Raw genomic sequence first — 17361 nt, forward strand, 5'->3', positions numbered from 1 at the left:
TCTCACACTGTAAGGCTCCTCCACGTGCCAGAGTTTATTTCTTTTCTCATCTTTATGTTCACTCTCTCACTCCACCCCCACGCCCCATAAGAAATCCCATGAAAGTTTACGAGGGGCAGGCTTTGTAGAGAGCATAAGAATTTTCTAATATTTGCCTCTTCACTGCTAACTAAATCGTGCCAGCATAACCTGAGAAAAAGAGGAAAAAAGCGCTGACACAGACCCAGATAGAGGCAGAGGATCCTCACATAGCTTTGAGACAAGCAGGTCCCCAAATCAAATCCAAGACAGCCACTCCCTTGTTCTCGGAGAATAAACTCTAGAGGTTTGCTGAAATGGATAAACTTGAACATCTGATCAGCCTCTACTTTCCCCTTTTATTTTTCTGATTGCTTTAGAAAGATGTAAATAGGTCTTTATACTCACTGACATCTTTTTATCAATAAGGGAGGAGCAAACAAAAACTAAATCATAAGCCTGCCGGTTAGATGAGTATCCTGTGTAATACTTAGCAATTTATAATTTGCTTAGTTATCTTATTTAGGGCACAGAAAGCACCCTATGGATAATATAATGAGGATATTTTTTTCTTCTGTGACAACAGAGGTGGTTCCTGGTACTCTCAAGCGGCACAAGTGATTAATCAAGTCCTTGGGGACCAATGGCACTAACGTGATAAATATTGGTTAAATTGTGTTTCGCTCTTATGCAAATTGGGAGGGGGATATTTCAAACCTATCCATGAGAAAAATTAGCAAGAACTATAAACTTATAAAGATTCTTACATTTTATAAAAATCCAGAAACTATGAAGAATGCTGAATAATTTATACTCTAGCCCAAAAATCATAATCACATGTTCTTCACCTGGGGGTCCATGAATTGGGTTTCAGGCCAAGTGCAAATTTCCTGAAATTGTTTGTAAAATTTTGTGTGATTTTCATTTTATTTTTCTTCAGAAAGGGTGGACTGGTTTCAGAAGAAAACAATCCTTGACCCCTCTCAGAAGTTACAAATTGCTGTCATTAAAAGGGAGGAAGAAAGGAAGGAAGGAAGGAAGGAAAGGAAGAAGAGAAAGCAAGGAAAAGGAAGAAAAGAAGGGAAGGGCAGGGGACTGAGCAGTTTAGAGCAGCGTTTGCTACCGGCTTGCTGTGCGGAGACACATTCTTGTATACACAAAAGAGGGAAGGAAGGAGGTAGATTAAAGACAGTATGAAATCTCACCAACTCACTCTCAAAATCTACCAAATACATGTGATACTTGTGCGTGGCACTTCTAACTTTCAGCTTCAAAACACATCATTTATATTTGTATCAAAAGTTAACAAGATTATGACTTTCCCTTTCAAAAGTCTCTGAGTTTCCAAATGGTTTATCTGACTTCTTCGTGGCCACAGCATCAACAAAAATGTAGACATTAATTATAGTTGTGGACACTGTTTTAGAATGAATGTATCAAAAACTTTTTTCTCTAGTATACATTTTTGATCCTTTATGTTGAATCCTACAAAAGTAGTCATCAGTCAAAAAGCTGTATTATTTGCAGTAGTGGTTTTGAAGGAAAATTAAAAAAGATAACAGGGTGATAACAATTTCTGTACATTCAGGATATACTATTTCAGTATGCAAAAAAAAAATCAAACTTCCAATACAAATAGTAACAAAATCAATCTTCTCTCTTAAGAATGGAAAGTTTTCACATAAAACCCAATTCTTATCAACATGTCCCCAAAACCTCATGAAGTATTTAAATTTCACAAAGACATGTCTCTGTGTAAATAATCAGCATTTTTTTATATATAGAGAAGTGACAGAATCCTCTTTTTCTTTGTTACAAAGGCATAAATCAATTCCTCACCTTTCCTGATTCTTTAATTATCCTTAATCCCAAAGAGTCACATACATGTTGGATTTAGGCTGCCTTGTAAACCAAGAATTCTATTATCTGTTTTAAAAGACTGCTCTCAAAATTTAACTCAGTTGCAACTAAATATGTAAATATGCAGAGCAACTTCAAATATTTCCTAGTATTTCATTAGCTGCCAACCTGCAAAGGCAAGTTAAAACATACTATAAAAATTAAGAAATAAATGGATACTTTGCAAATTGCTATAACTTTTGAAACAACAGTTACATATTTGAATTACTATCTGAAATAATTGTTAGCATATTTTGAATTTAAATCAGTATGCTTTGTGGTAAGGGTGGATGAATTTTCTTGTCTTATAAAAATATTTTCCTTTCAATGCCTCTTAAAGCATATGAGGGACACACTTACCCCATGTTGCTTGCTGTGGTTATATCATCCTCAGATCAAGGCTTATCTGAATTTCAGATTAACTTAAAGGTTATAAAAAGAAGCAGCAAAGAGGTTTGACTTCCCCTGAAACAAGAGTGTCATATCCTAACAGGCTTTTAAATGAGGAAAACTAGTGTCTCCTCTAATTATATAAGCTCCAGGTCAAATTCTAGCATCAACTAATCAAATAACTGAACTGTGTCTAGTTTCAAGGAGTAAAGAGGAAGAAAACCGTTTAACAAGATTTGGTATCTTAGAAAAATAAATAAGATTTTGGTATCTTAGAAAAATAAAAACATGAAATGAAAGTAATATAGCAAAAAAGTTAAGATTTGAAGAGTAAAATATATACCTTGCTACTTTAAATAATCTGAAGAAAAATACAAGGGAAAATCGAATTTGTAGTAATACAGATACTTTTCCATATTTTCCAGAAATTTTGAATTTGCATTATGTTCTGGTCCCTGAAAACATTCTCTCCTTATCTTGTCTGGTATTTATCTCCTTATAAATTTCAGTACAATAGTGATAATAATAATATTTAATTTAAAACAGTATCAGCCATAAGCAATGAATCAAAAAGAAATCCAATTTTTAAAAGTCTATCTTTAAACACTTGAATCTTTTAAAATAAAAAACAAAGCTATTATGAGAAACTGACAAAATATTTTTAACATTTTAAGACATTTAATACAATTTGTATTACAGTAAAAATATAATTTTTGTCAATCACACTGCAGAATATAAATATTTACAAGATTTTGAAAAAATAGGACACACAAATTACTATTACATACACTATTTGTCTGTTAGTTTTGGAATGATGTTTCAGCAAAAACACGACCTTTAATGTACTTTTAGAAATGTAGCTAACATACTGTTTTGATAATTTTTCATTTAAAATTATTTTACTTGGTTAATGGTACCTATTTATGGGGCACATGGTAACAATTCAATGCATTTGTTCTGATACTTTGAAAATTACTTTATCTAAAAGATGGGGCATAGAATAATTAATGACTCCTCATCTACTTTTTAATGGAACTTGAGGTATAATCACATACCATAAATAAAATCTGTCCCTTTGAAGTAAAAATTTAGTGATTTTTTTTTAGCATGTTTATAACATTATGGAAGTATTGCTGCTATCTAATTTTAGAAAATTTCCATCACAGGTCTCTATACTTCCCTCCAGTGGGGGCTATTTTGAATGCCTTAGTCAGTTTGGGCTTCTGTAATAAAATGGCTTCACTGGATGATTTGTAAATAGAAAGTTATTCCTGGTTTATTAAGCCAGGTGTGGTGATACACATCTGTAATCCCAGCACTCAGAAGGCTGAGACAGGAAGATCACTGTGAGTTTAAGGCTAGCTTGGGCTACATAATTTAAGGTTAGCCTGGACTACATAGTGAGACATTGTCAAATATATATATATATATATTTCCCCCCTCATTTGAGAGTTTTGTCATGCAAGTGTGCTGAATTGTGTCAAATGGGCGTTTTCTACATCTGTTGATATGATCATGTGATTTTTGTCCTTTATTTTGTTAATGTGGATAACCACATGAATTGAGTTTCATATGTTGATCAATCCTTTTATCCCAGGGATAAATCCATGTGGTCATGGTACAGGAGGACCCTTTTGAAAATTCTCATTCATTCATTCTGCAGTGCTGGAAAATCTTCATGACATTGGACTTAGCAGTGATTATGTACATAGATATGATACCAAAATCACAGGCAACAAAACTAAAAATGCACAAGTGGGATTATCTCAAACTAAAATCTCCACAGTGATGCAATCAATGGATTGAAAAGGCAACCTGAAAAAAAAGAGGCAACCTAGGGAATGGGGTAGAATATCTGCAAACCACGTATCCGTGGAGAGAATCTATAAAATACATAAGGAATAATTCAAGCATAAAGAAATGAATAATCCAATTTAAAAATGGGCTAAGACATTAAATAGGTATTTCCCCAAAGACGACACACAAAAGGCCAATGGACATGTGAAGAAAGTGCTGTGTCACTGATCATCAGGCAAATGGAAATCAAAACCACAATGAGATGCCACTTACATCTGTCAGGGTAGCTATGAACAAAAACAAAACATAACAAGTGTTGGTGAAGAGAGGGAGCAACTGAAACTCTCGCTTACTGTGGATGGGAATTCAGAATGACAGCTACTATGGAAAACAGCATAGCAATTCCTTAAAAGATAAAAATATAACTACTGTATGACCCACTGATCCTACTTCTGAGTATTTATATAGAAGAATTGAAATTAGGATCTTAAGAGATCATCTTACCATGTTATGTGCTCATTACAGTCCTGTGCATAGTACCTAACGTGGAAATGACCTATATGCTCAGCCAACAGATTTTTTAAAATATGTTGTTGTGTGTGTGTGCATGTGTGTGTGTGTGTATACTATTCAGCCATTAGAAGAGAAGTGAATTCTGCAAATGTGTGGTGAACTGGGTGAACCTGGAAGACAGTGTGCTGAGTGGAATAAGCCAATCGCAGGGACAACTAGTGCAGGATTGCATGAGTGGGGCCTGGGATCCAAAACACTTAACTTTATAAAATCAGAGTAGAATAGTGATTTACAAGAGGCTGAGCACAGAAGGAAATGGGATTTACTGCTCAGTGGGCCCAACATTTCAGCCAAGCAAGGGGAGTGAGCTCTAGGGAGATGTAGCACACTTTCCCTTAATCAGTGATAATGCACTGTAACTTATTTATTTATTTATTTATTTATTTATTTATTTATTTATTTATTTATTTTGCGGAACCAGGGATCAAACTCACGACCTTGCACTTGCCAGGCAGGCACTTATGCCATTGACCTAAATCTCTGGCCCCTGTACACTTACTTTTTAAGAAGATTTCAATTTACAGTTATCATAGCAAAAAATTCATTGTAGGCCAAGTATTTGCACACTATAAAATACACCTTGGAAATTTTTTTCTTCCAAAATAAACATGCAAGCATAAACTAGAAAACAAAAGCTTATAAAATCCAGACCTGTAACTGGAAATTGACTTTGCCGAGATCTGGATAGGTGTGCCACATATAGGTGTGTAAGTATTTATTTAAGTTTCTTTGAGACAGGATTTCACTCTGTAGCCCACACTGGCCTTGAAGTCACAATCCTCCTGACAGCCTCCAGATTACAGTTCCTGGTTTGCTATATTTATGAAAATAAGCAAACCTTGAATTGAACCACATCATTTATTTTAAACTACATAATAACAAAAATAAAATTCAGAAAGACATAAACGAGTGATGGTTTTATTGGAAAACTTGTAGAGGTACTGTATGAAGTTATTTCGGATGACAGAGTTAGTTGCTCTACTTAGAACTGAAAACTTCAATTACCCCATTTAAACTTAAATTTAGAACATCTACATGTAGAGCTTCAGTCTCAGGCCCGGAGCAGCTGTGAAATGAAAGTTACCGCTCCACTGAAGTCCCTGGGTGTCAGTGTACTCCCCTTCACCTTCCACCCTGCAATATGAAAATAAGTTCATTCATTAATTATTATTCATCAATCAAGTGCAAGAATTTTATAGTCTTTTTACTTTCAAGTTTTGATTTAAAATCCAGAATTTTGCTTCTATATCCTATGAGGAAACAGTATTCCAAACAAACATTGTCATTTCAAGTTTTGGTGTCTGAGATTTTAGGATCACATAAGTAACTTTGTTTAAGCTACAACAGCTAAAAACTAAGTTTACACTGGTTCATTAATTTATTCAACGGAAGTCTCATCATCGACTGTATCTGAGGTCCTAGGCACTGTGCTGCTGCTTTCTTAGGGTCTCTGGATGTGAAAATGTACTCACATACGATTTACCCCACAAGTCAGAATCCCCTCTTTATTAATATCAGTGTTTATTAAGTTTCTGTATTATTATTACAAACATGGAGTCAAAACAGGTGAACACTTCCCCCCTCCCATGTATTCATGCTAACAATTAGATTGCATTATCAACTATACATAAGTAAGAAAGGTGTATCTATAAAGGAAGTTGAACCTCTGGATGGCATGGCCTGGAATTTAATGTGAAGATTAAGCTTGTAAAGCTGCACTCATTTTTCATCTCACTTTTTTTTCTACATGTATATGCTCAGAAAGGAGAATAGTGGGTACATTTCTCCCATCTAAAATTTAATTTTGCTTACATTTTAAAAATCAGTCTAGTGGGGCTGGGAATTTAGCTCAGTGGCATAAGCACCTGCCTTGCAAGCAGGCAGTCGCGAGTTCGATCCCTGGTACCGATAAAAAAAAGAAAAAGACAAAAAAAAAAAAAATCAGTCTAGTAAAAGCACATACATGAGTGAAATCAAGTGAGAAAAATAATTACAGAATTACCCCAAGGCTGTTTCTTAAAAAGTATATCAAAATATTTCAAGTGAAAATTATTTTTGACCTAAGTTTTTACAATAATTATATTTTCTATCTTTAAACCTACTGCAAAAAGTTCTACAGTAACAGAAAGGTAGAAAGGGGATATGAAAAGTCTAATGGATTGTCACTGAGAATGATACTTCCCTTGGGAGGCTATGGACTTCTTACCCTCATTTATAACACTCCCTATCACCTCAAGTAACTCAACAGTGTTTGGTGACTGAAAACATTACAAAAACACTTAGAATTAACTAACTATAACAGGATGGTTATGGTGGTGCACACCTGTAATCCTCACACTCAAGAGGCTGAGACAGTAAGACTGATGCAATTTCGGGTCAGCCTGACCTACAAAGTGAGTTCCAGGCTAGCTGAACTGCATAGCAAAACTCTATCTCAAAAAGTCTGAATAAATAAAATATGATATGATATTTAAGAAAGCATAGCTGAAAACATTTTAGAAATACAGCAGGGCTGGGGATTTAGCTCAGCGGCATAAGCACCTGCCTGGTAAGCGTGAGGTCATGAGTTTGACTCCCGGTATGGGAAAAAAAACCAACAGAATTAAGTTTGATAAATATAGTGATTTTTTTTTAAAGCAGAAGCTTACCTATTTTCATTGAAATTTCCAGTGTATTTTGCCCCAGTTGGGAAAGTATAAGTTCCCAATCCATGAAACATATTGTCCTTAAACTGTCCTTCATATACTGCTCCTGAAAAATGCTCAAGTTTTCCAAAACCATTCATCTGTTTGTAACAAAAGAAAGGACCTCAGAATATAAGCATCGCAGTTTTCCCGGAACTTTTAAACACACACACACACACACATACACACACACACACACACACACACACACACACACACACACACACACGTTAACTTAGTTATTATTTAGTTAACTTTGGGTTTTGTTTCGTTTGATTTTTGGTTTTTTTGAGACACGGTCTCGCTATGTATCCTAGGCTGGCCTTGAACTCTGGGAAATGTTTGTGCCTCAGCCTCCAAGTGTTAGGATTATAGCTATGCGCCCCCATGCCCATCGTATTTGGTCAACTTTGTATCAAGAGGGGCTGTGGATATAACTCAATGGCACAACACCTGCCTGACAAGCACGAAGTCCTGAGTTCAATTTCTGGTACCAAACAAACAAACTTTGTATTAGTATTTTGACAAAAGTAGACACTTTATCATTGTCCTTCTTCTGGGTCATTCTGTGAAGCCCATTAAATTAAATGTTCTCCATCTGGGACACATGAACATGATGATGAAAACAGGGATATTCATGAAGCCTTAAATGTATCAGCAATCTTAAAGGGCAACCAGTTTATTTAGTTTAGGAAAAAAAGTACAGAATATTAATTACGAAAGTCAATTTAAACCAGGCATGGTGACACTCACCTGGAATCCCAGAACTTTGGGAGGCTGAGGCAAGAGGATCACAAGTTTTAGTCTGGGCAATTAGTGACTTGGTATGATCTTGTCTCAAAAATAAAAAAAAAAGGCTGGGGATGTATCTCTGGGTAAAAAACCACAGTTCAGTCCCTAGTACTTTGAAAATCAATACAGAAACAGAATCCCTACACACATATAAAAACACACACACACACACACACAGCGCGTGCCCGCACGCATCCAACCAAAAGAAAACAAAAAATAGAATGTAAATTTGAATTCAAATGGGCTTGGTTATACCTTTTTGTTTTATCATTTATTAGACAAGAAAACTGAGCCTGAATTCCCTCATTTAAGAAATTTTTTTTTAATTTTTATTTTGAAAGTATACAACAGAACAAGTCAGAATAAAGCCAACTAAGATCGTATGTGAAATTGGTACAGAACTTCACAGCAGGTTACCGGCATAACAGTAATAGGTATCACAGTATATTTTGTTATCTTTATAACAGTTGTTCTTTCAACCCCGTATATCAAAATGAGATGAAATATAGAATACTATAGAATTTATCAAAACAGAATATTGAATAGAGCAGTACCATTAATCAGAAAAGAGCAAAACAGTAATAAAAATATTTGCCTTCAAAGAAATGGTAGAAGGAAGTCCCCCTTATTTGCTATGGTCAACCTCCCAGGAGAGGCTCAGATTTCTGGTTCCCATTTGCTAATGGGGGGGGGGGGAAATAGGGGAAGTGGGATATTTGACTCTAGGCCATGTAGCAGTAGGTTCACTATTGCTAAGCAGGGAGGCAGGATGGTCATTTGTTTTCACAGCGTCCTCAGTTCCAACATGGCGTGGATCTCAGGAGACACTGCTGGTTCTCCCCCTGGAAGGGCTGCAGTCTGCCACCCTGCCTCTGCTTACCAGGGAGGGGAGGTGCTGGCTTGGCTTCCCAGAGTCCTAAGTTCCAACATGCTGTGGATCTCAGGAGACTCTGCTGGTTCTCCCCCTGGAAGGGCTGCAGTGGGCCACACTACTGCCACTTACCAGGGAGGGAAAAAAATATTTTATTTATTTATTTATTTATTTATTTATTTATTTATTTATTTTGTCTTTTTCCTTTTTATCGGTACCGGGGATCGAACTCACGACTGCCTGCTTGCAAGGCAGATGCTTATGCCGCTGAGCTAAATCCCCAGCCCCTCATTTAAGAAAAATATTAATAGCACCTATCTGATAAGGTGAGTCTGAAGAGTAAATGGGAAAATTATGAATGAGTTTAGGTCTACTTAATAAATAGGAGATGAGACATAATAACAATGATCATTAGCTCTCTTTGCAAGTTTAATACTATGCATGTATTAAATATATGTTGAATATATTAATTTGTTACAGTCTATTCATTACATATATTTTTTTATTAATGTTTAAACCATTTAATCCATAGGATAATTTATCTGCCATCAGTGTTAAAAACAGTGGTAAGGGCTGGGGTGTTGCTCAGTGGTACAGCACAGGTTTGTAACTCAGGAGGCTCTAGTGCCCATCCCCAGTATGATGGTAAAAAGAAACAAAAACAGAAAGCACAGTACCTTGTCGTCTTTCCAGTTTCCTGTGTAGACAATGCCATTAGGAGTGGTATAAACACCTACTCCATTTCTCTCATAGCTGCCGGAAGATGTTCTTGTGCAGTCACCATCTAAACAAGGAAGAAACACTAAATACTTTACATGGGAACCGTATTTGACTAAATAATATTTATGTCTGGGCCTGTTCATAACTGTACCCTATGTTTGTTTTGGGTCCCCAGCACTGAAAGCAATGAGGCTGGAGATGAAGAGACCCATGGATCTAGGACACTGAGACCCAATGGCCAGAAAGATGGACAGATCTGGCAGGTTATCAAGGCATAGTATCTACTCTTAACACTGGAGTTTGGATTTAAAATGTGTTCCTCGATTGCGGTTTCTATGCTACTTTATTTAAGTGAATTTATATTCAAATAGTAGTTTGATAAAATGTGACAGTCTTGTTTTTTATTGTTAAGCTTTTAAATTTTCTCTATAGGAAAAATAATTGACATTTATGCTTACCATACTTGTCTCCATTTGGAAATATAAAGTTTATCTTATACACTTCTGAAGATGCTTTAAAAAATTTAAGAAAAATCATGTAAGTTAAATATTTTCATGTCAGAAGGCTATAATCAATATACTTTAGGCACAAGCCAAGTAGATTCACTTGACACAATCACAAGCACGTCATGACTACTTAGTATTTCCATTGTCTAGTTTAGGGTCCTGTGAAATAAATAATTTTCTCTAGATAACACATTTTTTTTTTTTGGTCTTTTTCCTTTTAACCGGGATTGAACTCATGACTGCCTGCTTGCAAGACAGTCGTTTATGCTGCTGAGCTAAATCCATTGTAACAATATTATAAGTATATAATTCACATACCACAAAATTTACCCTGTAAAGGTATAACAAACAGTTCAGAGTTTTTAGTGTATGCAGAATGGTGAAACTATTACCATAATCTAGCTTTAGAATGTTTTCATCAGTAGCTATTCATGACCTCCTCAGTCCCTGGTAACCACTGTCTCTTGTCTGTCAATAGATTTTCCTATTCTGAACATTCCTTTTAGATGTAATAACCATCATCCTTTCACTTAACACATTTTTGAGGTTCATCAGTATGGTATCATGTGTCAGCACTCTATTCCTTATTACCAAACATACTGTATGGAATAGCACACTTTGTTTATTGATTCATCATTTGATAGTCATTAGGTTATTTCCACTTTGGGATGATTAGGAGTAAAGCTGAGTAAAGCTGCTATTGACGCTGGTGTACACATTACTCTGGAGGACACACTTTTCTCTTGGGTACTTATATGAACTGTTGAGTGGCACAGAGGTGAAGGGAGGAGACACAAAAGAAGACACAGAAAACACTGTTAAGTGGGGAAAGGAGGAGGTTGGAATAGAGACCAGGTGAAAAGGAAGAATGAAGGCCATACAACTGAGGGAAATGTGTGTTTGAGTCTTGAACACTTAGTAGACTAAAATACTAGAAAGTTAATTTTTCCTCCAATACTGAAGAAAACAGAGGATAAGCAGATTAAGTTCTTGGATGGCAGACTCTATTAAAATGTCACTGAAAGTGTAGCTTATGTATCAGAATCACTTGGGATATTTTGAAATTTCTAGGGCCTATCTCACATCAGTCTCCATGGGAAAACTGGGTGTGTTGGCACATTCCTGTAATTCCAGTACTAGGGAGGCTGAGGCAAGAGTTCCAGACCAGCCTGGGTTTACACAGTGAGGTCAGGGCCAGCATCAACTACATAGTGAGATCCTGTCCCAAAAAGCACAAAAGAAAAGAAGGAAGGAGAAAGAAAGAGACAGACAGACAGACAGAAAAAAAGAATCTCCATGGGTAGAGCACGGGAATTGATAATTTTGTTTGTGCAACACTAAGAGATGAACCAAGGGGTGCTCCACTGCTGAGCTAATCTCCAGTCCTTTTTATTTTGAGATAGGGTCTTGCAAAATTGCCTAGGCTGTCCTTGAATTTGTAATCCTCCTGCCTCAGCCTGAGTAGCTGGGATTAAATTTAGGCATGTTTGTTTAATTTTTCCTATAAAATATCTAAAATTTAATTGTGGATAAAGGTTGAAGTGGAGGTATACACAGATGTTTCTTCAAATTTTGAAGTTCTGAAGAAACAGGGACACAGAACTGCTTTTTATGTGTTTACTGTGACTAACCAGGTTACCAGATCTGCTTGAAATGTGCCCTGTAGGGGTCATGCTGTACTCTCCCTGAACGCACATCTCTCTTGCTCACGCTTACCTTGAAGGAACTGCAGAAACAGAATATAGCTCAGGTTATAAATTACCTAGTTTTGAATCAGGATTTCACCATTTTCTTTGGCCTCAGACAAGTTATTTATGCTTCATCCTAAGACTAAGTAAAGTTATCCACGTAAAGTACTTAAGCTACAGTCTAACTCTGTACCTACAATTTTCTTGTAGTTGCAGTTCACATATGGCTTTTTTTTCTTCTCACCACACTTAGACTCTTACAGTATTTACAGCTCTGCGAATACAATGCTTATGTATTAGAATTCCCTCCAGTCTCCTTTTCTTCAGGATGGGGATCGTGGCTTAGTTAACTCTTTTATTACCCGACTGACTGTCCAGTTCAATGCTAAGTACCAATAAGAACTGAATATTTTGTTAATGAATGATCCTTGGGAAGCAATTATGTGCCTATTAAACAGAAATCTAACCATACAAAAAATACATCTAATCATACAAAAAAAAATTGTCTTCAATTGTCCATAGAAGGATCTACATGAAAACTTTGGAATATTTGGAGCTAGAAGAACCATAGAGATCAATGCGTCTGGCACTGTAAAGGAAACGGAAGCCCAGAGAGGTTGGCATCCGCCTGAAGTGTCACAGAAGCTCATGACAGCCGAATTAGAACCAGAATCCACAATCAGATTCCCAGACCCCGGCTGTTCGGCGCCCTAATCCTCTATGCACTGCAGTGTAGATTCTCAGGAGATGGGCGAAACCAGGAACGACGTTACAAGAGCCGAACTCCGGCGCAACGCGGGTTCTATTTAAAGGCGCCTTTCATTGCCAGGCCTTGGGAAGAAGGGCACTCACGTGATAAAGAGGGATGCTGGACACTTTCAGGACTGTGCGATTCCCCTTGATTCGCCAGCTCCGCAACCTGGGGCGGAGGTGCTAGGTCAGCTCGGAGCGCGCCTCGGTTGCTGGGGAAACAGGCAACCTCTCATCCGGAAGTGAATACGCGAGGGGCCAATCAGAGAGCGCTAGTTCTGTGCCTCCGCCCGGGCCGTGGTGCGGCCACTATAGGTGAGGTCCCAAAGAGGATCAGCACCCAGTCTGGAATCCGGATCCCTGGGCGCCGCTTCCGGACAGCCGCCCCTGGAAGCAACGTTGTGAGCCAGGTACGGCCTTCCCCTCCACGGACAAGTGGCAAATGTCCCCGGTCTACGCGTCGCCGTGGTTGTCACAGTGTGGCCTGTTTACCGCCTCCCTGCTCCGGGAGTGGTCACCATCAGATGGACAACCTGCCACTTTGTGTCCCCGCCTGTCTGCCGGGTACCCGTGAATCTGGACCAGCAGGACCTCCGAATCTGGCACTAGGTCTGGTGGTCTGCAGCAGAGGTTGTCCTCACCCGGGCTGAGGGGAACTGGAAGACATTCAGGCTCCGAATGGGATTGGGTTGGGGTGGCTCTGGCCCTGAATTCTGTCTCCTTGTCGAACCTAGTGTCTGTGTGGGGAGGGGGTTGGAGACCGTGCGGGATGGAAGAAGGGTTCCGTGTCAGAATGGAGCCCGGTGATGTATTGTGGTCAGTCAGATTTGCCATGGCGGGAGAGCGGACTGTGTTCGGTTTTCAGTGCCCAGCTGGACGTACTGTACTGGAAGACAAAGTTAGGTGTGAAACAAAGGATACTCTGAGAGTCAAACTTGGGTGTCTGCGTCCATAGCAAAGAAAGATGGAACCTTTCCAGGATGGGTGGGATAGAATAGTGAATTCTGGCCCTGTACATTATACTACCAGGTTCTGGTCCCTGGAAAATGGGAAAAGTGGTATTGGATGGATACCATTTCAACCAGCAGCTCATCATCCAAAATTTTGTATGCAAATCTCAGGTTGTAAAGGTAACTTTTTTTTTTTTGATGTGAGACAAGTTGTTTTAATCAATACAGAATCTTATTATTTTCCTAATACCTACCAGTATACAAATTTATCTAGGTTGGGTGGATTTTGAGGTGTGGTTCTGATTTGTTTGTCTGTACGTCTTCTTTATATTTTTTTTCTGATTTTAGAAAGAATTACAATTATTACAGAATTCAGTTTGTCCCATTGTTTTTGGTCACCTGTTAAGCTTTTAATTATGCTACCTTTTTTGTAGAAAAAAATAAGATTTTAAATAGAACTTGTAGCTCTTCTCTTTCTTATGATCTTATTTGGAGTCAGGAAATGTGTAATTAGTGGGTTTTAAAATTTAGATTAGAAGGATGTATTAGTCATGTTTTTTATTTTCTATAGTATTTATGTTTTGACATCTTGGGGTCCCACTAGGCCTTTATTCAGTTCTGGGAATTGAACCCAGGGCCTTCTTCACACTGGACTAGATCCCCAGCCCTTTTATTTTGTATTTTGATACAAGATCTTGCTAAATCACTGAGTTGATAATTCTCCTACAGTATTGCCCTGCCCTAAATCAACAGAAGGCCAGTCCTGTTTGCCCTGCCCTGCCCTGCCTTTCCTGCAGAAACCCCAAGAAAAGCGGAGGGTTGGCTAAAAAAAGTTTTTCATAGATAAAGCGAGTTAGTTACCAAAAAAACTATTTGTACTGAAACTTTGGCTTAAATCCCATCCGACATACCTTCAAGAACATTGTACCCTGCTCCTGTGTAAACTTTCTGGACTGTTAACCCCACCTAGCCCAGAAGCAGCACTAACTTCATAGGGGCTTCCTTTGTATTCCAAAGACCCCCCACACACACAACTGCCCCATTACAATGTAAACAATTTATGCCTTCCTTTCCCAAATTCTGGTTAATAAAAAATACTCTTGTGATGTACACTTGTAATCCCAATGATATAGGGGAAATAACGTAACTCCCAACCTGCTAGAGGTCAGATATGCTGGTTTTGTGTTCCCCAAAATCAAAGAATGAATTCTAAGGAATAACAGAGGTTAAGAGTAGGAAAAATTTATTGAGAGAAATCCCTCCTAAGAGACAGGAGGGCACCCAAAAGTGGGTTGCCAACCAACCCACTTCTCAAAGGAAGTTTTAGAGAGTGAAATCATGTGGTGAGTTCAAAATCATGAGATACTACATGGGTCAAAACTATGATTAACCAATGAGATTACAAGTGTAGCCACTGGGATAATACTCATCCCGTGGAGAAGCAGGTCACATGGCAAGTGTATGTGGAAAAAACAAGGACCTTTTTAGGAAGAGATGGATCAGCAGGAGGTCCTGGTCACCCGCCTGAGTGATTGATATCAAGATTTTATTGGACCAGGTGATAGCACTTGTAGTACAATCTTTAATTTTTTGCTTCTCTCTAAGGAAAGCATGTAGGCCTGGTCATTCTAATCTTTATCTTGAGGCCTGGCCTTCAACAGATATACTTCCAACAACAGTTGTAATATGTTCTGATCCTCTGCACTGACTCCCTCAAGGGCCTAACCCTGTCTGACTGCCTGTTATATTCCTGCCTAACTTAGCTGTGTCTAATAACAGCAATATGGAATCTTAGACAGGGGAACCAATATGAGTTTGAGGCCAGACTGGGCTACCTAGTGAGTTCAAGTCCAATCTGGATTACTTAGGGAGACCCTCTAAAATTTTTTTAAAAATTTACAGAAGCTCTTTGCTTTTCTTTTGCAAACTGACAGTTTGCAAAAACTTGTCCCAGGATGTGATTTTTTTCTGGCCAGCCTCTGTAATGACTCAATAAATCCATTTATTTCAAGAGTCTCAAGCGTGTTGGTTCAATAGGCCCATGCCTAACCCGCACTTCTTTACACTGCTTAATCAACTTGTTACTACTCCCTGTGGTCCCGTATGGTGCCGTGTGTCTCTCCTTTCTGGGGATTTGTGAGTCATTAAACTTTTCTTTCTTTTGTTAATTTTTTTTGAGACAGAGTCTTGCTGTGAAGTCCAAGCTGGCTTTGAACTCAGTGTGTTACCTATGCTAACCTTGAAGTTATTGTGATCCTCCTACCTTAGCTTCCCAAGTACTTTGGATTACACTCCCAGCCACCACTTCCAGGTTCCCAGTTTTTCTTTTGATGTCATTCATGTCCATGTTGCCACTCTGTCATCTTTATAAATTAACAACTGGTCACAAATCAACTGTAGACCAAATTTCTTTAAACTTCAAGTTGAGATATAAGCTAAACCCCCTTTCAATGGAAAGAATCTCAGCTTTGGAGTTAAACAAATTTACTGAAATCACAATTCATTTAAACCTTGATGCCAGGCTTTGCCTCTCTAGTTGGTGCTATTAGACAAGTTGTGTAATTTATCTTGCTCTAGTTTCCTCCTCTGTAAAATACAGAAAATTGTATTTCCTTAACAATATTTTAAAATTAATCCTTCCTGTGTTAGTCTACTTTCTTCTGCTGGACACAATACTCAACACACACAATTGGAGATGTTTAATTTGGCTCACAGTTTAGAGTGCTTAGTCCATGGCCTGCTAGCTCTGAAGCCTAGTCATCATGGTGAAAAGGCATGGTGGAAGAAAAATTCTCATATCATGGCAGCCAGGAAGCAGAGAGAAAAGGCAGGAGCCCAGGACAAGAATATAAGCTTCCAGATCACACACCAGTGACCCATCTCCTTGGCTAGGCCCTGCTTCCTAAAAGCACATTCAGCTATCATTTTTTTTCAGGGGATCAATCCACTAATGCATATAGCACCCCCATGAACCAGTCAGCTTCCCAAAGCCCCATACATATGACTTTTGGGGACATTCTAAATCTAAATAACACTGCCTTTCCCTTCAGTGCAGATGTATGTCCAACTACTTCCTACATGTCTTCATTTGAGTAGCTGGCATCTAAAATGTTAGCGTATCTAATCTGATTTTTTTACCCCACCTCAAATTTATTCTTCTCCATTACTCTTCTGTAAGTACTATACCTGGCAGCATTATTTATCCAAACAAAAATGGGCTGGAGATGTAGCACCGTGTGGATGTCCTGAGTTTGATCCCAGTACTGCATAACAAACAAACACCTGTCCGGTAGAACAAATTCCTCTGCAAATTAACCCAATAGAATTGTGGCTTAGTTTGAAACAATAGTTTCTGAGGGTACTTTTTGGTATTTAGTTTGATCCCAAAAGGGCTTCTCCCAATGGTCTCATTTCTTGGTTCTCCATGGCAAGCTAGTTAGCTGATGGTAAACTGTATTTCCATTAAGTTATTTAATCTCCCTATTACCTTTAAGTACATTTAAACTTCATACTTCATTGTAAAGCAGAACCTAGAGAAAACAGATTTTTTTGTTTTACCCAGCCTTGAGCAGTTCCCTCTCAAATTCCTTCCCTGCCCTGTAGCTGCTGGTTCCAGCTCCCTTACAGATAGGATTAACAGATAAATTGCTGTAAACGAGTCCTGAGGCATCTCGCTCCCACAGGATCTGTTTTCCTTCAAAGCTGACCCTTCCTCTGTTCCCA

General features: G+C 38.2%; 3 protein-coding genes across 8 annotated transcripts in view; 1 reads left to right on the forward strand and 2 right to left on the reverse strand.

Moving 5' to 3' along the window:
* Arhgef33 (Rho guanine nucleotide exchange factor 33) overlaps positions 1 to 5423 on the reverse strand; it is a 114979-nt gene extending 109556 nt beyond the window's left edge. For all 5 annotated transcript variants that reach the window (XM_063229529.1, XM_063229543.1, XM_063229548.1 and 2 more), the window contains exon 1: positions 2278 to 5423. The gene's annotated coding sequence lies outside the window, so the exon portion shown is untranslated. The remainder of the gene's footprint in view (positions 1 to 2277) is intronic.
* Positions 5424 to 5579: 156 nt separating this feature from the next.
* Morn2 (MORN repeat containing 2) lies at positions 5580 to 7462 on the reverse strand. Its single transcript, XM_013155878.3, has 2 exons — positions 7326 to 7462; positions 5580 to 5811 (listed from the first exon to the last, which is right to left on the reverse strand). Exons 1-2 carry the CDS (start codon positions 7460 to 7462, stop codon positions 5709 to 5711), a joined length of 240 nt encoding a protein of 79 aa, XP_013011332.1. The 3' UTR covers positions 5580 to 5708.
* A 5501-nt stretch (positions 7463 to 12963) lies between these two features.
* Dhx57 (DExH-box helicase 57) overlaps positions 12964 to 17361 on the forward strand; it is a 52814-nt gene continuing 48416 nt past the window's right edge. The window contains exon 1 of one of the 2 annotated variants that reach the window (XM_003473040.5): positions 12964 to 13098. The gene's annotated coding sequence lies outside the window, so the exon portion shown is untranslated. Of the gene's footprint in view, positions 13099 to 13159; positions 13298 to 17361 lie in introns of those variants that run through there. The other variant, XM_063229512.1, reaches the window with a different exon arrangement.

This window comes from Cavia porcellus, unplaced genomic scaffold (assembly GCF_034190915.1).
Source record: "Cavia porcellus strain 051 isolate PalLab524CR breed Dunkin Hartley unplaced genomic scaffold, mCavPor4.1 scaffold_1, whole genome shotgun sequence".
NCBI lineage: Eukaryota > Metazoa > Chordata > Mammalia > Rodentia > Caviidae > Cavia > Cavia porcellus.

Excerpts from the sequence above, each read along its gene's own strand:
- Morn2 (XM_013155878.3), bottom strand. The coding sequence starts at position 7,462 with ATGAATGGTTTTGGAAAACTTGAGCATTTTTCAGGAGCAGTATATGAA. Across the intron at positions 5,812-7,325 it reads GGAAATTTCAATGAAAATAG|GGTGGAAGGTGAAGGGGAGT; the intron begins GTAAGCTTCTGC and ends TTCATATTGCAG.